Below are 20,951 nucleotides of genomic sequence, written 5' to 3'. Positions count from 1 at the left end.
TTGCCTACTAGATGAAAGACTCCCATCATGTCCTGTATCATTCTCTGTGTAGATAGCTGTAAAACACAAACCAGTTGCTTCTGAAACCTCCTTTGCTAAGCTGAATAGATGGGATGCTGTTGGCCTCTCACAGCAACACGCGTTTTTATGGACTGTGCACTCTTTCCAATTTTACAACCACCTTTTCTTAAAGGTAGCCTAAATGGTTATTTTTCCTGGTGAACAGCAAATTATCTTTAAAAACACAGTATCAGAGGATGCCGGATATTCCTGCTGTTGGATGTGAATTCAAACAAACAGCTTAACTTGAACAGAAATGGAAACTTAGTCTTTTAACCATGGGAATGAAATGCTTTGGACTTTGGTTTGTGCTTGCATTTGTCCTTCCCCCTTTTTAAAAAGTCTCAGATGAACTTTCAATCTTTATTTTTGCTTTAATTGACAAGGAGAAAAAGATGAAAGTGGTGGAAAAGAATCTGAACATTAAGTGACTAATTTCCCTTAGCATTCACTCAGCTTGGTCCAAACTTGCCTGTTTCCTGCCATTTTTAACTCAGTCACTGAAATTCAAAACTGCAGTCAATGGCAGATTTGTCCCAAGCTTCTGCTGAATGAAGGTATGCTCCATGTACCTTGCAGAGTGCCTAACAGCACAAATATTTCACAGCCCCTTTCTGGCTTCTAATGTTATAAACATCAGCCCTCCACACTGCTAGGGGTCACAAAACACATTTCCATACCGGCTCCGATAACTCTTTCAATGGTAATGCACGAAGCTTCTATTTCCTTGGCAAACTCGTGGACAGCTTGATTAGGGTCCTCATAGGTGTGGGGATCAATGTAGGTTCTTACACCGGGCAGTTTAACTGCAAACACAAATTAGGGTGTTAACAGCACGTGACACAGCAGATGAGGATGACACCCATTCCTATCCCTTGTACTGTCTGCTTTGCCAAAAAGCACGGCAGCAGGGAAATCTATTCCTACTGTAAAAATGAACAGATGATGCTTTTTGAATGCACTCTGAGGATGCCCCGTGCTTTGAGACACCGTGCAAGTGAGCGCGTTCAGAAAATGACATTTAGTTTACATGTGACACACACGCATCTTCATCATATTTAGGAAAACCCATGACAGTGGTCAGCTGGGAAGACATACAGCTTAAAGTTCCTCTTGGTGCTGAGCAACGGGCTGGTCCAGGGTGCGGTGCAAACCTGTGCTGTCAGGAGACCCTGCTTCATGCCAAGGAACTGTTAGAGAGTGCCTGGGTGACCTTGGGCAGGCAGCTCTGCCTCTGCACACTGTAGTGCCTCATCTGCAATTCTCCCCACTGCAAAGGTTTATAAAGGCTTTGAGGTGTTTGACAGCACTGGAACGAGCCCTGTCAGCCGGTTACAGCCCAGACAAGCAGTCCTGCTGCAGGAAGGGGACTCCAGGAAGAAGAGTACAAAATGCAGAACGCTGAGGAGCAACTTGCAAAGCAAGTCAGATGGATGGCAGTTGATGGAGAGCTGCAATAAGTTATGCCCTACCACTCATATATTAACTAATCAATCAGCCACATTATTTCAGATGGAGTTACTGAAATTTAAATGAACAGAATATTTGCAGTACAAAGCCTGTGGGTTGTACGAGTGTAAATGTAATCAATACCAGGCTTTCTCTACAGGACTCGAGAGGAAAAAAAGTATTTTCATTATCTTTATTATAAGTTTGTTTTGACAATCATTAAGGCTACTCAGATGAAGAAATGCTCATCAGTCTAATAAGACAGCTACATTACACAGTGGCTCTTAATTGATTTGCTTCCTGCTGCCTTCATTACATAGCACTAATGGAAATCTGACTTTTGCTCACGATACATTTGCCTTTTCTACCCCAAAAGGCACTTTACTGTTACAGATCCACAGATCCCACAACATTTTATTAAGGAAGGTTTTTCAGATGCTGGCTTTGGAAGTACCAAAGGATTGAGAGTAATTGCAATACGTACTTTTCAGCATTACCATAGAGGCTCATTTATTCAGACTACCTTACAGTCGTTAATATGGCATTTCTGGAAGCTTCCTAAGAGTAAGAAGTGAACGTTAATTCCTCATGTCTTGCAGAGGCATCCAAGGCAAAGGGTAGCCCAGGGCTCGGTCCCCACAGCTACTTGTGGGCTGGCCTGAGTGGAGCAAATGTTTCCAACAAGTATTCTGGACAGACACACCCAGAGCACAGACTGAGAGCTGTTAAATGCCAGCCCGGCAAAATTAAAAGCATCTTGAGTCACAGTGCGTATCCCAGCACCATGAAACAAACCAAAATGGCTTGCTAGGCTGATCCACTGCAAACAGCATTCTGCTTGCTCCATCCTGGAGAAAGAACGTGCAGGTGTGAGTAGCTGGGCACATGTTAGAACTGTTCCAACTCTCAAGTCTGCACTCAGTCCTCCGTGCAGCTTGGAGCAGGGGCAGATGGGGGCTTACTGAACTACAGAATTATCTGGATTCTTTTGTGAATTAATTGCAAAATGATTTCTGAAACAAAACAAAACAAAACAAAACAAAACAAAACAAAACAAAACAAAACAAAACAAAACAAAACCAACAACCCTCGGTTGTATTTCTCATTACCAGGCAGGGCAAAAAGTACATATATCCATGTTGGATCTTTACTCACTGTGGCCATTATGAAAATGCATCTTTTCTTCTTCTGGGTCTTGTTTAGCCTTGCTGTAGCCACACCGCCTGGAAAAAAAACAAAAACAACAAAAAAGAGTGCTTTTGTCTCTGGAATAGCAGAACCCCCCTCAATACCTCAGCTGGGCAAAGCACAAAAACCCAGAGCAGTGACAAATCCAACCTCTCAAGTGGCCGTACCGCTGCTGTCCCAGTTTTAGCTCATCAAACTACTTGCAATTTCCCTAATGGGATTCAGGGCCCAAGGCCCGCTGACTTTCAATTGGACTTGTGCTTCTAAATCCCACAGATGCCTCTGAAAACTCCATTCTGCCATACATCTAATTTAGCTATTATTATGAAGAAAAAAGCAAGAACAGGAAGGACAATGGAAGGGGAATGGGATGAAACATTAGAATTGCAGAAATGGGATCTCCTAGTCCACAGAGCTCAAACCCCAGCTTTTGCAGGTACCGTCTTGTACGTGCTGCACTGTGCCTTTACCCACTGCATTTGCACAGAACTAGAACTTTTTTTGGTATTGTAAAAATAGCCTTATGCCAAAATAACATACAAAATGACGGGGTTAAAGCAAATGCCTACCTGTTGGCTCACTGCCTTCCAGGGTCTGCTATGCACTCCTGGCTCTGTCTGGGCTTCCTCAACAACTCCTACCTTAATCAGGGGAGCTACCATTCATGCAATCCCTTCTGACCAGCAGCAAGTCAAATGGAGGGCACACAGTCACTGCCTGACCTATCTTACGCCTGCGTTAGCACCAGGTAGTGCAAGAATGCTGCTCGATCCTACAATAGAGTTGTGAACAGCCCCATGGGAGTCACATCTCCCCCAGAGAACCTTCCTGTCAGTCTGTGGCTGCCTGCCCTGACTCAGCCCTCAGCCTTTGCACTGGTTCTCTACGGGATGCCACCACGCCAGTAAGTGGCTGCTTCAGTGGCATTTCTGAGACCTGCTTCACATCCATAACCACTTTGGAAGCTACAGGATACCTTCATGGGCAAGGAAAACCATTGTATACACACACATGTATGTACTTTAAAGTATGGGATGAGGTGTGTAGGATGCACACGTATCTGTCATTGTTTTCAAGGACCCGATATAATAACTGGATACAGGAACTGAATAATCCTTAAAGCAAATCACATGGACATAAGATATGGGGACATTGCTTGTATGAGTGAAAAACCCACAAGCAACGCTCAGAAGCCAGCCAGCACACAACTGGACAGCTGGTGTTACTCCTCCATCAGAAAGCCTCGGGTTGCCACTTGAAACTTAGAAACTCGGGAGACTTCTCTTTCATCACCCAGGATTTCGGGACAGGGCATGCACACGCTCCAGAATAACTCACAGCAAGGAAGAGTGTATGATTAGCAGAAACAAAACTGCAATTAGGAGGAGGTGGTAATAGGCATCTGCATGAAACATGCCCTCAGCATGAAGTCCTATTACTGTGAACTGCTGCCTGCCTGGTTGCAAGGGGCCGAGCAGCCTTTTGGCTATAGGATTTTGGCACCAGATCTGTGAAATGATTAAAAACAAAAGCCCGGTAAGGGGATGCAGGCAGGGCTGCTAGGCTGGGTCTGGCAGCACAGGGCCCCAGAGGGCTGAGGAGGGCAAGGAAATATGAGTTATGTGGTTACTGCCAGGAGGGCAGCAGGGATGTGGGCTTACCTCTATGAAAGGTGCCAAGGTGAGACGGGAAAACACAGAGGCAAGTAGAGGGTAATGGATTGCTACAAGGTACAAAAATAAGGGGGGAGTGACAAGCAATGCAGGGGCACAGGCACAAAGATGACAAGGCCTATACACAGGGAGTAACGAGTAAGCAGCCAGGCTATCCATGCAGGATGCGATTTCAGCAGCAGTGACAGAACCACAGCCAAGCAGAGACCATTGTGCTCCAAATGCAAAACCGATCATAGAGGCAAAGAACAGCCCAGAGACACAGCTTGTGGGTTATCCCCACTTTGCTCTTGGCAGTGCTCTTCTGCTTCTAGCAGCAGCAGTACCACTTCCCATGCCGAGACCCTCCCAGTAAGGGTCATTTTAAAGAGTATTTTGGTGCTCATGATCCCTGGGGGAAAATGGATTCTCCTCCTTCATCGTGCCGTCCTCCCCTGAAAGGCTAACAACTAAAGACAGAGGTCTCAGTGTCAGTTCCCCCTTCTGGCAATCCCAACGTTTTAGTTCTGCAGGTTGCCAGAAGTTGAATCAGCTTTCTGCAGAACTAAATTTCGGCACTGGGGTGTGCATGTAAAGGAGAGTGTGGTTTCAAGGTGTATATTTAAAAACACAAAATTCCTCAATTCATCCTTGCTCTACCTGAAGCACATACACCAACACTGGCTTATATGAAACACAATAATTTATTTTGTTCATCTTTTTCAAGCAAATGTCCTGTTTCTTCTTCAGGCTTAGAGTGCTTCAGATAAAATACACCTATCTACCACTACGCTATATCTTGCTCATCAAGAGGGAGGAGACAGAGACAGGGAATGTGTGACTACTGACATACAGGGTTCAAGCACACCATAATGCAAAACACTACTGTACCACACAGGGATACATTTAAAGGACCCGTGCAAACAAGTTGGCTTTGGCTGTACCCTCCACAGAACTACCCAGGGAATCAGGCTACACACTTCCTGTCGGGGATAAACCTCACTTCTTCCATTCTGGACCTCCAGGTGGTTTAGATGCCACACAAGAAATAAGTTTTCTGACTTTCTTCCCTACCTAAATCCCACAAAAACCTGTTATTTCACATTAAGAGTCCTGATTCAGTAAGTGAATCTAACTAGTAGATAAAATTACACTAATATTCTGGTTTTGTGATATGCTTATTTGATAGAAAAAGCTCCCATTTGTTTGGGAAAATAATCCATTTCTGCATGCGTATTTGCTCTTAACTCTTATTGTAAAAGCTGCAAGTTTGAAGTCTCCTGATGAAGATTCATTCTCCAATTTATTGTCATTATACAAAACAGATTTCCTTCATCTTTTCTGTAGCACATACAGTGAAAGCACAAAGATCCTGACACTGCCTCCCACTGTGCTGGAGACACTCAGCCAAAAAGTTAATGGAATCGAGCAGCACACCTGGATCTCAGCTCATTTACTCCTGTTGTGGATTTGTCCCAGTTTTTATATCTAGAAAACAGATGTCCTCTTTGCACAGCTCTGTGTATTTCAATAAAAGTATCAGAGGAAAAAAGTGAGACTTCAAATATTCTTCAAGCATCATGTCTTATTTAAAAACTACTTGCAGATTGGCAGGCAGCTCATAAAATATTTATGGAGCAGATTATTAGAGTGAAGTTGTAAAATGATTCCTTATATAGGTTTATAAAATATAAAACGGACAGGTAGAAAGATGAAGAGTCCAGCTGGGAAACCAATGCCCTATGCCTCGCATGATGCCAACTCACAGAGAAGAATCCTTCCAATGTCAAGAGAGGATGAAGGAAGATGCTTGCTCTCCCTGGACAGATTGGGATGCTTGCATCTGAACAAGCTCTTCAGAATGCCTTTGCTGGATGGTGTGTGGCTCCTCAGCTGCCTGGGGCACCCAAAAAAGCCACAGAATGTCAAAGGGAAGGAGTTTCCACATCCCTGTCTCGGGCCACTACCCTGGTCAAAACCCACGCAAGACAAAGCCAGGGGACTGTCTGTAAAAGCATAAAAGTATCTGGATCTCAGACATTCAAGTCCTGGGTGGTGATATGGCAGTCTTTATGTACTTTTTTTTTTTTTTTCTTTTCCTTTTTTTTTTTTTGTTAACAGTAAAATGCCAAAGCACTTCAGCACATGGCCAAAGTATTACTGAAACGTGAGGATAACATTTAGAAGTCTCCAGTGTGGAATGGGACCCCACTTTGCTAGGTGCAGCCAGTACCATAAAGCAGTTTGTGTCCTGAAGCAGCATGCAAACTGCTGTCCCATTCCTGCAGAGATTTATACATGTATTCTGTCCCTTACGGACAAGACAAATGAACCCACTGTACTTATCTGAAACAGAGACTAATCCCCACTTGCTTTTCAGGGGTCAGACCTTCACTCAGAAGCATTTCTTTTACTATAAGTCTACTTCAAAGAGTGTACCCAACCCACCTCAAGCTGTCATTTTACAAGAGTTCTGCAAGGACCACAAAGTTGTTGTTTACAAGAGGTTAATTCTCAGTTCAGGCTATTTTTTCTAAGATGTTAAAGCAATAAGGCTGCATACGTGTTGCAGGGCAGGATGGTGTTCCATCCAGAGGAACAAACAAACAGGGCTCAGTCCATCTGGCCAAGATCCTGCCTCCTCTGCTTGTGCAGAGACAATAGCTAGTAGGACAGATAGTTTTATGCTAGATAAATGATGCTGATATCAAGGGCCAAAGGCAAAAAGCCTTCCTACAGTGATGTTGGTCCATGCCCAGCATTCATCTTTGCTGCTTGCAAACTGAGAATGTACTTAATACCACAAAACCAGAGAATGTTCAAGGGACTACTGTAAAACGAACAATTTTTCATACTGAAAGTCTATTTTTCTATCCACTTTCCTCCTGCTTTTTTTTGATGAGGTATCTGTAATGAGTTACTTCCATTACACTGGACCAAGCTTTCACCACGAGTAATCTGCAGCAAGACACATAGCTGGGAATGTGACTCATTCAGCTCCTCCTCTACCTACTCTCAAAGACCTATAATTTAGAGAATCAGATTGAAAGAGCAGTAAAAGACTGTGAGATGGTGAGCTGTGACCTTCAGTTCAGGTCAAAGACACTACAGATGACTGGCCCAAGAGGAACCAGGGCAGGTTCCTTTCCCAAGGGCTGCTTCTCAATTTCTCTCCCTCCTCCACTGTGCAGTCCTGCAGCTGACCTCCAGCTAACTTGGACGCCTTGCAAAGGAAGTTTTGCAATTCCAGCAGTGGTATTTTTTGTCTTTAGTCTTTCCCTGCTTTTGGACTGAATGACTCTTTGCTTTCCTAAATCACCACAGAAACAATTAAACAAGATACTGCTTCCTTCTCTTGCAGGAAGTGATTTCCATAAATCTCTTTAGAAAGGTTGTCATGCCTTCCTATAGCACAGTTGATGACATCCGTGCCTTGAAGTCACTTCTCCCGTTTCCCCTCCCAGAACAGCATCTTGTTGCCACATTATTCTCTGCAGCTTAGGAAGAAACTCGTGGAGAGCATTTTCCAGGTCAGCCAACTGTTCCCTGCACATCTCTCTCTTCAAAACTGTTCAGTTCATTCCTGTTCTGTTCATGCTCTGTTCCTCTGGGGAGACATTTCCGATACTTCCATTGCAGCCCCTCTCTTCTTGTGGCCCTGGCTGAGGAAATCTGAAGCACAAATCCCAAAAAGGGACCCCTTGTGCACTGATGGCACAGGCATGACAGAAAATAGAAATACCAGGAGGTTTATGGCTGAAAACCACACCAGAACAGCATTTTGCAGTCAAACCCTTCAAGCTGAGCAGTTGAGCTTGCTATTGCTGCTCCTAAGCACTCAGTAGTCATGAAAACCAATTTAAAGATACCCCAAAATATTGCACTAAAGGACACAGAAATAGTCCAACTTGGTGACAGCTGTGCTTCACTACCAGAGACCATAAGCCCACTGACATTATGTAGGGCCTCAGCATCCCCCAGGAAACAAAGCAGAACAACTTCAAATGTCTCACCCAGCTACGCTGCAAAACCTTCAGAACTTAACAAGGGAGTAGGGCATCTTGGCACTTCGATGATCTCAAGGAGGTATTCAACAGGGGGGATTTTGCAAGACTCCTAGCAGGCTGAGGTTACAGCTGATTCAGAGGTCAAAAACACTTTTCCTTCCAGGGAGCAACTCAACCCACATCCAGTCAAACCAAGAGAAATTAAACTCATGCTTCCTTTGATGAGTTGGAAAAGAGGGAAGAGTATAAAAGAGTAGAAACTGGTGAGGCAGCCTGACAAGAGGTGGTGGCAGAACATGGCAGCATGCAGCACACACACCCAAGCTCCCAACGCCCGCAGAGATATGCCCAAAGCTGCCAGGACATATCGCTGCAAACTGCACCATGTCATCAGACCAATGACATACAGCTCGTTCCACTGACATGCACGTTACATGCCTTTAAATGCCATAACCTGTACATACCCACCTGCCCTCCACCCCTTTTAGGGGACAAATGCCCCACTTTTGGTGACAGAAAGCAGAATTTGATGAATTGTCCAGCACGCACGATGTTAAGCTCTGTTATGACACATAACATCTCCAGTGTGTTGTCTGGATCGATCATGGGATAATGGATCAGATTTTTCCTCTGGGAACCCTGCTCTTGCTGGGGGAACACTCTGCCTTGGGTCATGCTATTTCCAGTTGTTGAGATAGACAAGCTGGATGCAGAGGGCAGATGAGAAAGTGATTTCCAGGGCAATACAAGAAAGGAAGGGAGAGGCGGACTGTGCACAGAAACATGGAGGTGGGACACAAAATAGGAGCCAGCGCAGGAAGGAACACTGACCATATTAGGCTCGGATAGGCAACAGCACGCAGAGAAGAAGCCCACCCACAGCCATGATCGCAGCAACTGAAAAGCAAACAAAAAGGCCCAGGATAAGGAATAATTCCACTGCCCTGGCAATGCCCAAACACATTAGCAACATTTTTATATGCCCTTCTTCCCTTCTGTTTTAATTATTATTTGGCTCTTAGCACTCTGGGCTGCAAAGATTTCATGGCATGGGCTTCCTGTGATAAAAATGCCTTGGAAAGATCAGGTAGATCCTAGTCCTGCAAACCAATTAACCACGTGCTTCCCATACCTAAAACCACCATTACTGTTAATGGGGTCACCCATGTGCTTAAACTTAAACCTTGGAGCAGGCAAAGTGACTATTTCCACAAGCATGTGTGCAGTACTCATACTATCACCTTTAAAATACAAAGCAGTGGATAACTGCAAGCTCTGCTTTTGCAGACCGTTATGCACGAACTCACTCAGTCCTTGTGTTTTGCACATGCATTAAGCATCTGCAGGAGCAAAGCCTTACAAGTTGTGTGAGAGTGTCCAACCCACATCAAGTCAAAGCACGGTGAGCTGAAAGGCACCGTATGCTCACAGCTCACTTTCAGAGGCTGCCAAGCCATTACCTTTATCAGAGTATGTATTTGCCTGGCATCAGCCTCTACTTCAACAACTGCCCTTCAGCCTTGTCAGAGAATGTGCCATGGACAATATTCAGTTAGTAAGACTATTAACGTCAAAAAAGGAACAAAAGGCAGAAGAAACAACAGGAAGATCTTCAATAGCACACACAGGCATAGGCCCAGCAGTGTAGACAGACAGACAGCCCAGCTAAAGTCAGATGGTGATCTCTCGTTATTTCTCCTATAACCATCACATGTTCTTGGAAAAATAAAAAATGTGCCTTTCTGAGTTTTCAAGTACACCCTACAATGCCTAAACACATTAAAATAACCTATTTAGACAAAATTAACATTCTGCAACTGCACCATCTTAAATTATGATGCAAAATAACTTCAGGCATGCAATGATTTACAGAATTATATACTGGATTATGTGCTTACTTAAATTAGAACTGGTGAAGAATGTCTCTCTAAGCTCCTTTCACATCAGCACAACAACTCGCCAGCATTTTATAAGCAGAAATGTCTTTTTTTTTAAAAAAAAATCACTATAATTGACAATATTTGGTATTCTCATAATGCCCCACATTGTAGAGTCATTAATATAGAAGAAGCTCAGCTTTCACTAAATATCTTGATCCAATTTAACCCTGGATGTCCAAGGCTCAAAAGCCCCAAGAAGGCCAGAAGGAACCAATGCTTAATTTGTTTTGTGTCAACTCTGCTGTTTGCTGGGTTCAACCACACAAGATCCGAGTGCAGACAAGTCTCTAAAAGATCATTGCAGCTATGATAACTATAACCACTTCCCAGTTAGCTTACATTTTAGCATGGAGTCCTTTTCTCCCCTCAGGCACTTTCTAACAGTTGCTGTCACCAGACATTCCCCCACTGCTCAGCACAAAAGCGAAGGTTTTAGAAACAACAGTTCAATTAACCTGAAAGCAGTGACTTCCATGCAGTTAAAAGAGCTCACTAGTTTCTGAAACAAAGAAAACTACTCGAGCACCTCATCAGAAACTGAGCTGCTCTGAAATAAAACCTGCTCCCAGCACTGAACCCAGAGTACTTCAAATCCCGCACTCTTTAGAGGCAGAAAAAAACGCTCAAGTGCAAGGGAGGTGTGCCTTGATACAACCTTACTCCTGCACTCTGGTCACACAGTGCTGTGCTGTGTCACTTTGGGTCAAAATACTCAAAAGTATAACATGAGGGAAAATCTAAAGCTATTAGAAACAAACTAAATTGGTTCAGTGAACAACAAAACTCACTTTCCAGTCCCAGGAGCACTTGCAGAGGTAAGTCAATGGAGTACTTAAACCTGACAGCACAAACTATTCACTACTGCTCACATTAAAAGGACATCTTGATTTGGCAAAGATAAAGATATGAAAATCCTGAGGGCAACAGAATTGGACATTAAACTCCAGCAAACCCCTCATGCAGCATGCCCTGATGGGTACCCCGGGAGGAGCAATGTTTCCTGGTCTCCTTGCACCATGTGGGGATTTTTTTAGTTTAGAAGCTGAAGATTTGAAAGTAAATGTTCTCCAGACAAGATCCAATGTTGTGACAAGGTAAGAGATCACCATGCAGTGAAACATGTCTGGACTTCCTCAAGGTTTTAACATCTTTAACCAGCAAGCAGACCTTTATTGGGAAGCGTTCAGACCCAAGGACCTCAAAACTACCTGTACACACACACTGTCTCCTCCAGCCTTACTGAACCAACCAGCAAAGCACAAGGAGAGCTTGTGGGGGCTATTCCTCAGCTCCAGCAGATGGCTGGGGTCCCTCAGATTTGCTGAAGGTTAACAGATGACGTTTCTGCAAAACAAGGAACATTACTGAGAGAACACCTGCAGAGTTAAAACTCCTTTTCTGTGAAAGAAAGCAGCAGCATTTACAGGTGTCAGGCTGGCTTTGAATGCTTGGAGCCTTGCTTACTGGGGAATGGCTGCAGATGGTCAGAGACCAGGCTGGGAAACCCAGACCTGCAACACAGCCTCTTAGATCACCTCTGGGAGAGCTGGGCCTGCCAGCATGGCCCAGCTTCTTGGCTCGACCCAACTACCATTTTCAGTGACCTTGGACAGGCAAAGCTAACAGTTCTCCAGCTCCAGCAAAGGTGACCCCACCCATGCTCATGTGGTTTGCAAGCCCAAGCACCCAGAGCGTGAACTTTTAATAAACTTGTGCTAGGAGTACTGAACACCCCTGCCACTGTTTCAAACCCTGAACTATATGTTTTGCTAATGAAATATATAAGATAGGCCCCAACAACTGTGCCTTCCATCAATGTAATTAATTTAACACAGGTCTGCAGATGACCCAGACAGCATTTGGAATTAAACTAAATTTCTAGATGCATCTCAGTGAGACTGCCGTACAGAGCCGAGGCTTATAAAAGTTATAAGTTGAAGACTTGGAGTCATGATAAATGAAAGCCTCATCTGCTGCTTTTAATAAGTTGCTCTAATGGGATGTTCTTTAGAGGTTTGTGATTAGAAACCGCAATATTTGAGGATTTCTGGTAAGATTTTTCTAATCCTTCCTGCAGCCTTAAGCAATGCCCATGACTGCTCCCTGCATCTCCAGGTCAGAATTCCAGCTCTGCACCAAGCACCTCCAGAATCAACGTACTTGCTTCAGTCACCAGAGAAACACCAATGCTCACTGCCAACTGCAGAGAATATACTTATACTTAGCCCAGACCTATGTAACTTTTAAGGAGTCACCTCCTCTTCCTACTGAGCTATTTATAGTTCACATATTAAGGCATGTCTCTTAGTGACAGACAATAACTGAGAATGCAAAAGCCCAAGCAGGCAATATATGCACAATTGCTATGGGAAAAGAGAGCAACACTTCCAGGGAAAGGAAGCACACTTGGAAACATCCCTTGCATTACACTCCGAGGCTACAGAAAGTGCACACACAACCTTTTCAGCAGATAAGAGGCCAAGTGCTGTAATATGATGTGCCTCCAGGAGAGATCACACTTCCTACATCAAGTGTCCAAAGGAGAATGGAATGTTCACATAACCAGTGAAGCAGCGGGACAACAGCCTGATCTTCTTCATCATCCTCTACCCACTCCACAGCCAAGAGAGACACTGTAAAACTTCAAAGCATGCACATATAGGGCTTTCATCAGCGTTTGGCAGCAACTTGGAGCTGCTATCACTGAAGTCAAATTGCGTTTTCAGCTTGAAAGGCACCCCAGCTCTCTTGCCCAAGTGGACAAAGGACTTTCACAATGCCATCAAATGCATCATCTGGATGAGGTGCTTTTGCTGTACTCTCCTACATTTAGACAGAGCTCATGCCAATCAGTTTTCTGTTTGTGGTGGTACTTCTGTCCATTCCCTCAGCTATTACTGGAATAATTCATACATTCTTGGAGCTTAATTACTGACCAAGCCAAGGTCGTCTGAAAGCAGATTAGCTTGGGTCTCTAAATCCTTCTCTAAACTGCAGCAACTTAGACTGGCTTGCTGTGTGTTTGTACAGAAGTACTAACCCCACAGGTTTTCAGAAGGAAAAAGAAATAAGGTATTGGAGTAAGCAAAGTGACCAAACGGATCCAGGTAGCCTAGAGGCAAGACATTAGATGTAAGGACTATGGGCAGCAGATTTCCAAACCAGCTCTGGGATGGCATCAACCTGTGGAGAAAGGGAAGGACCAGAGTGCTTCTTTTTTGAGAGGGACTCTGAGTAACAATGCTGCTAACACTCCTCTCCTGCAAAAGGTGAGAAAAAAGAGCAAAGAGGCTCTTAATGTGATGGGGATAGTAAAAATGCTGACCCAAAAGCAGGTGGAACTACACCCTGCCTCCTCTCGGTGGATGCGAATCTTCAATTGGCAAGAGCAATAGTTTCTGCAGCAAAATCCTTCCTGTTGCCAGATGGATTACAGGGGATATCTAGCAACAGGTACTATCAATTAAATGACTACAAATCATGGGAGACAATGTCCTGTAGGAAGAAGGAAGAATAGGCAGGAATGTAGAGATAAAAATCCTCTTTAAAGTCACAACTAACAAAAACTGTGACTCACGCCGGAAAAATTCTCTCTATGAAAAATGTTATGTACAACCTGTCTCCTGTTTCCTATGGAAATATTGAAGAAGTGAACTATTTTAAGCCCTGACACATCTTGGAAAAAGATGTGGCAAGTCAGGAGGGGGCTGTGGAAAAATTCATTTTGACCTTCCACATCACAGAAGGCTGCACACGCTGGCTTGGGACCTGCAATACACACCACAGTCCTCTCAACCTCGGTACTCTATGAAAGTCACTTCTTAACAAGATGCACATATTTGTGTCCAGAAACTAGCCCTCTGCCACCACAGGGGCTGATATTTAAAAGTCTAAATCAGCTAAGGTCAAGGATGGATACTCTGGTGCAGAAGCTTCTAATTGCCAATACCCAGGTGGGAAGATTTGTCTTTGCTTTGTCTTTCCAAAGCTAGTTTCTTGCCAGAAGTGTCTTTCTATGTACGCACAGCACAGGGAGAGGGGCAATTTTTGCGGCTTCAAATTTATTTCTCTTAAGTTCTATAAAAACCTCTGTCCAGTTCTTTGGGAGGTCACTTTCAATTGAAAAGTCAACCACAACGGGTAGCTGGCTATAAATGCAGATGCACAGTACAATTCTTAGCTATTTTGAGCAGCTTTTGCAAACATGCTTAGCACCGACCTAATAGCATTCCCATTTTACTCTGTAAAAGCTCATTCCTTTGTTTACTGCTGCAAAGCTCTATTGCCTGAAGGACCACAGGGAGCTGCAGTCTCTGAAGACTGACCCCAATATCCCTTCAGTTTTGTAAACAGCGCCCAAGGGACAATGCAGGGAAAACTGCTTTGGAGCTGTGGGTCTCCTTCCCAGTCTGATGGAAGCCTGCTTTGGCTGGGCTATGCCTCACCTCCTGTCTGGGTTTGTAGCATTTGAGGGCTGATAGCACAACAGATGCAGCACCTTATTCCCCTTGCAATGTGTAGCACATATCTTTGCTACTGGCGCTGTCTGAAGCAAAAGTCTAACAATTTTAGATTACTATATACTTCAATTAGATACAACAATGCAAGTGGTAATGGATTCAAGCACTGCTAAAAAAGCAAAATTTAGCTCTCCTGTATCTGTAAAATGTATTCTGCTGTTGGGAATAACACATTCCTAAAAAAACAAAGATAGTCACTCTATGTTCTTTAATTTAACACTTGTTTCTGGTTTAATAATAGATTTTCAATCCACTTTTCTTTTTTTGCCCAGACGAGTACAGTCTGATTTAGTGAATCTCTTTGATTTGTAGCCCTGATTGTTATATAATTAATATGCCCTTGATGCACAGAGCAGGAGACTTCAACGGTTCCCAGCTATTTTGCTTAGCGGTATTTATGACCTTGGTCAGAGGACGCATTATTTACAGGAAGCGTTTTCTTGAGCATCTGCAAGTACATCAGCTTGGAAATGCAGCTTAATTGTGTAGGGCAAAGCGCATTCAGTTTCAAATTCCCAGGAACCTCCAGCTTCAGAAACAAAGCTCATTTCCACAGATGGACGCTGGCTTGTGGAAATGCCACTGTGACTAACGTTCAGTTGACCTTTGGTTTAGGGCCAGCAGCCAACGGGAAATGCCAAGCTGTTATTTACATTTGTTCAAAAGAAGCGAGAAGCTGAAGAGATATTTGAAAGCAAAAAGGGAAGAGGTGTGGAAACTTCTGCCTCCAGGGCCCCTGCAGAAAATAAAAAGCCTGTGGAGCCAGCAAATTCCTGAGGCCTACTGCTAAGAAATTACTTTCTGAACTGTGAGCATGAGGAAGGTCGCTCTCAAGTCCCTGCGCTATTCTGCCAGTTCCCCCAAGTGCTCTCAGTGCCTCCTGAGATGCTTGCTTTTGCCCAGCACGTGGGAGGGCTAGCACAGAGATATACCATAAAACATCTTAGAGCAATATCCTAATTCTGAGGTGCCTAGGAACTCCCATGGTGCCCAGGAACAGCATGGAGCCAGAGATGAGGTGCTCATTTGCAGTAGTGGCTGGCCTATGTCCTCACTGCAGCAAACTGAGAGGTTTCTCTTGTAGCTTTGCTGTTGGACGGTACCTGCCCTCCCACATTATGCAGAGGAAGTGCTTAGACTCTTCACAGCTTGCTTGACATGGAAAGCAGCGTGATTTGAGCTGGAGCAAATCCTGGAGTTCAAAATGTCTGTTTTTCTAAAAGTAATTATAAGAAAGAAATAGAAAAGAAAATTTAACTCCCTAGTACTAAGCGCTGGAACACATAACCTCTCTAAAGATAGAGGAAAGTCTTCCAGAAACAGAAACAGGTTAACAGCTTCAGAAAGGGATTATCCTATGACTTGGAATGCATTTATCATCCCTGCAATGTCACAGCATGAGAGTCACTCCACGAATTGTCTTAAAACTGTGTCCAAGGCAAAGCTGCATGACTGACACATTTCATTGGCATTTCTGCTTCTTTCAAACAGGAGCAAATTTTTTGTTTCGCTTTAATTTCAAACCGGCTGCCAGCTGTCTGGGTTTCTGGGGTTTGTTTTTCTGTTTTGAAGAGTTACTCCGCACAGTAGACAGGCTTTAAAATACAAAGGAACTCAAAGTGGCCAAGAACTCCTGCAGTGTTGAAACTAATTTTCTAATGACAGACCAAACTTTGGCACTGGAGGCTCCTCTACCATCTCGAGCAGAGAGACTGGTTTCTTCCCAGTCTAACAGAAAGATTAAAAATCTGAAAATGGGCCTAGTTATTCTTTTGTTCCCTGGAGATAGTACAAGGCATGGAGATGTAGTACCTGTAGGTCTGCAATGGCAGTCTCAGACCAAGACCTGTATCAAAGTGGGATGGCAGCTGTTCCAAATGAGGGTTAATCTTCTTTAACCATTTCTTCATCAGGCTCGTTCCCAGGCTGGCCTACCACAAGCCTGCTTTGGTTGGTTCTCCATCCAGATAGCAGAGAGAATGAATGTAAACCAGCAAACTCCTCCAGTCCCTGCACTTGCCCCTTCTAGACTCAGTGTGGTACCATGGAGAAGCTCCCAGAAGCCTACAGCTGTCTGGGGTTTCATGGAGATTGGTGAGAGTACAGGACAGGAAGATTAAGGCAGCAGGAGGGGATAAAACTCCAGCCACAGCAGTCAAGGGCTTTACAAATATGTTGAGGGATAAAGAGCCACGAGGAAGCACATCCTGGAAAGCCCATCAGGGCAAAGGACAGAAGGCCATAGCTAACTAAATATGCTGACAGATGGCTCAGTTGTGCAACTTCTTGCTCAGATCTGAGCAGGGTAAGAACAAAAAAGGCCAAGCGTGAGTGCATGTCCTCAACAAAGGGGTTCTTACCATGTCTAATGCCTGTGGGAAGAGCCATAGCCGCTAGCTGCCACAGGATACAGCTACGAAGGGACATGTGTCCCTCTACCTGAGATTCATGCCTAAAGGCTCCTTTTGCAGTTTCAAAGGCTACACCCACAGCTTTTCTGCAGTCACACAAATATCCCTCCTGTCTGTGCTGATGAAAACATGCATTGAGGCTGGCAGAGGACAAGTCCACGTACCTCTGTCTGTCTAACCGGAACAAGGATCTGACCCAAACCCTCCAGCCTTTAAAGAGGGATATGAACAACAGCTTACAAAGTTTGAAGTCATGTCGTTTTGCCTACAGCTTTTCTGTAGCCACTATGCTGCTGCTTGCTTCTCATGCAAACCAGAGCATTTATTTTCATATTTTTAAGCCCAACAAGTCTCTCAAAGCAGGTGACAGGAGCCTGAATGGCTGAGTTGGAAGTGTTTGTCAGTTTCTGACCTTTACTGGAGAGGAATCTGACAACCACTTTTACCTGTCAGGACAGGAAATAACTGTGCCTTTCTACAGATGCTGTATGACTGGGGACAAAGCTGTTCAGCCTGGCTGGATTTCACTGAGGTGTGATCACTGACAAACACTTCCAATTCCTCTTTGAAACAAGACCCTCAGCTGTTACGTTCAGCATCAGTGCAGCTCCTCTGCCAGTATCTTTTAACTATTACTAACACAATGTCCTGAAACGTGTAGTCACCTTGCTAGACCTAAGCTCAAGAAAGCAAGACCATGAGCTACTTTCAAAGCTGAAGTGTTTATTTTGCACTGAAAACAAATTCAGCATCACCAATAGATACTATGCTGGCATGGCACCTCAAACTGCTATGCATGAATGACGCTGCACTGTTTGACTGCTGCCATTAAAATAAATGCACTATGTTTTGACAGGTACTGCACTGACTGCGAAGAATACATGTGTAATATACGAAAAATTGCCTTGTGTGTTGGCTGCTACATAAGTTTAGTGATGCAGTGCAAACTGATCCTGACATAAGCCAGATTTTCCCCCAATGCCACAATTCCTTGTTCACCAACAAGTTCCATCAACTCCCATTACAGTTGTCAAAGATTGTATAGTCCAGTCTTTTATCACTTGCCTATGTTTAAGCACATGAGAAGTCTATGGGATTGTTTGATGGCTTAAAGCTGAGCAATTCCCTCCACATGAGGATCTCTCTGCATAATTTATTAGTGCATGGGGAAAATATTAGCATCCTACACATGAAAAATGAAATCCAGACCTGACCAAACTTAGGGCATTCAGCCATTTGGATGGAATTCTTCTCTTTTTCTTCACAAGCGTTTACTGAAGTCACATTTCCTCTGCGAGAAAAGCCTACTGCAAGGTCTGAGTGCAAACATATGGGCTTTAGAATATTTTACCTATTACAACAAGTTCTGCTTATTTTTAAAGTAATAGGAAAACACTCCAGTGAGAATCAAATCTAATAATCAGGGCCAGTCTACACAGAGATGAAAATCATTGAGAAGTGAACTACATCTGTGAGCACACATTCGCGATTCCTGTCTGTCCAAACAGATCAATCAGCCCACCCTCGTGCTGCTTTATAGCACTACTGCTTGACAGCTCTGTTCACATGCTGCTCTTGCCTAAATTGTGCTAATCAGCTGGTCAGATAAAAGTTATTAGAGAAGTTGGAAAAGTGTAAATACACAGCTTCTTCTCTTACCTTCCACTGAGAAGGAAACCGATAACAACAGCCAGCAGAATAACTCCCACTGTTACAGACACAACAATTATAGGAATCTGGCTCTGGTCACTGGATGCAGCTACTGCTGAGATGAAAAACAGAAAATGGAGATTAAGGTTAAAATTATAGTCAGCACTTGCGTGCGTCTTTCCTGTGAGGCTGTCAATGAGGTTTCAGTCTTACCAGTTCATTTCTTCTTTTATGGTTTGTGCTTTCCCCCTTTGCTGTCTGTTTCTACTTTGGAAGGGAAATAGGTGGAAAGGAACCAAAACACATACAAAGCCAAGCCAAAACCCAAACTAAATTGCATCTCATCACTGAATTGAGAAACTAAGTGCTAAAACAACTCAGCTTTCGAGAGAGCAAGCTGGAGTTCGTCCTTCCCAGGTCAGCTGCATTGGAAATCACATAGATAAAAGAGAAAACCACAATAGGCAGAGAAAACCATTCATGGAATGATATTGCTGCAGTTTCTAAATAGGTGATGTGAACAAGATCTGAGACAATTAGCATTATCTGTGCTTCAAGAAGCTATAAACAATTAAACCCCAATTCCTTGTAGCATCTATATCACACGGCCAGTAGGTGCTTGCTGTAAAATAGGAATCTGCTAAGACACAAACACTGCTTGGTCGTTTTATGTGCTAAGGGAAGTGTAACTGTGCCAGCCCATGCCTTGTAAAAATCCCTCCTGACAAAATGCAGGAGATGAGTCCCATGGTAGAGACACAAGCAGAAAGGTCAGGAAATCTATTCAAGAACCAGGTTTTGCCATATGTTAACTATGTTAAGCAAGTGAGTGGATTCTTGAAGCCTGACAAATGGAAATGCTAACAACACCTGTACTGTGCTTATCTGCTTAATACCGCAGGGGAAGAGCTCCACCTCTCCCTGGAGCTTTGCACACAGTTTCCCAAGCAGAAACCTAAGCCTTCTCACCTTCCTCTCTCCATCACTGGCTACTCAGCTGCACATCCCTGCTCTAGGGTACAGATCTGGCCTCTTCCCTGGCTCACATTTGGCTGTTGTAGGGGTAAAACCTCACTATAGCTGCTGACCGGGCTGGGGAGTGCCTGCCCTGGCGGTAGTCCCAGATGCAACTCCAGCCACTCCAGGGAGAAGCAGAAATTGATTTCTGAGCTGCAGAAGACCTTTAACTGAATGACTGAAATAAAGGGGGTCCTTAACACAGGATTAATTTTATGGAGGCTATAAAATAGCTGAATATAGCCCTATATTAATTGTTAAAAGAAAAGAAAGAAGAAAAGGTGAGGCACTGAGCATGCAACGGGTTTCAAGGAGCTCTTTATACGGTGCTTGACTGCAAGTGATGTGGGCTCAGGAACGGTAAATGATTTCAGAATGACTGGCCCAATACATTAAAATTTAATGTTAACAGCTCCAAACCTGTGCCATCATCCAGAGATTTTATTAGCCTCACGAATTTATAGAAGCTCCTTAAGATGATGCTTTATTGCTTTCTTGACAAAATAATTAAAAAGAAAAACATTTAAAGGAGAACATTAAGCTATTACTCTGGAGGTTTTTTGCACAGCTCGAGGGAAGGCAAAATAAGATACACTCTGCCGTGATATATGGTAGAAGGGGAGCATGAATTTGTAAACCAATCTGGGACCTTGCTGCCATGTGAAGGAGGGGACTTCATTACCTTGCCTCTGTGACACGATCCTGCTCCCTCCCGAGTGATCAGCTGGACTAATTCACCAATACAGCAGAAAAATAGCTTTGAGCGGTGTTAGTCTGCGGCCAGGTCAGGAATGAGCTCTGTGGCATTCAGAAAGGGGGAAGCAGCAAGTGGGCACACCCAGCTACAGCTTCCACCTAAACACAAACTTCCACCGAACACTGCAGATCTGGCTCCAATGCAGTGCTTTGCAGAACTGCACATTCAGTATGTAAAACAAAGCCGAAGTTTGGAAAAAGAGACAGGTCCAAAAGAAGTTAAAGGCTTTTTCATCCCCTCCACTTCTCAATGCTTAGATCATGCAGCTGTTAGCAATTGTTGTGATACTCCCTCCAAATG

The 20,951-nt window shown here is 43.9% G+C and overlaps 1 protein-coding gene across 8 annotated transcripts in view; it reads right to left on the bottom strand.

Annotated features, from left to right (window-relative positions):
• EPHA5 (EPH receptor A5) overlaps positions 1-20,951 on the bottom strand; it is a 197,671-nt gene that overhangs the window by 27,101 nt on the left and 149,619 nt on the right. For 3 of the 8 annotated variants that reach the window (XM_072335476.1, XM_072335474.1, XM_072335475.1), the window contains 3 exons: positions 18,887-18,989; positions 2,665-2,732; positions 741-866 (listed from right to left, as the gene is read on the bottom strand). In XM_072335476.1, the coding sequence (XP_072191577.1) occupies positions 741-866; positions 2,665-2,732; positions 18,887-18,989 (297 nt within the window). Of the gene's footprint in view, positions 1-740; positions 867-2,664; positions 2,733-9,187; positions 9,254-18,886; positions 18,993-20,951 lie in introns of all 8 variants that reach the window. The other 5 variants (XM_072335469.1, XM_072335471.1, XM_072335470.1 and 2 more) reach the window with 3 other exon arrangements.

The sequence above is a fragment of the Excalfactoria chinensis genome, chromosome 4 (genome assembly GCF_039878825.1).
Source record: "Excalfactoria chinensis isolate bCotChi1 chromosome 4, bCotChi1.hap2, whole genome shotgun sequence".
NCBI lineage: Eukaryota > Metazoa > Chordata > Aves > Galliformes > Phasianidae > Excalfactoria > Excalfactoria chinensis.
This window is presented reverse-complemented; position numbering and strand designations above follow the sequence as displayed.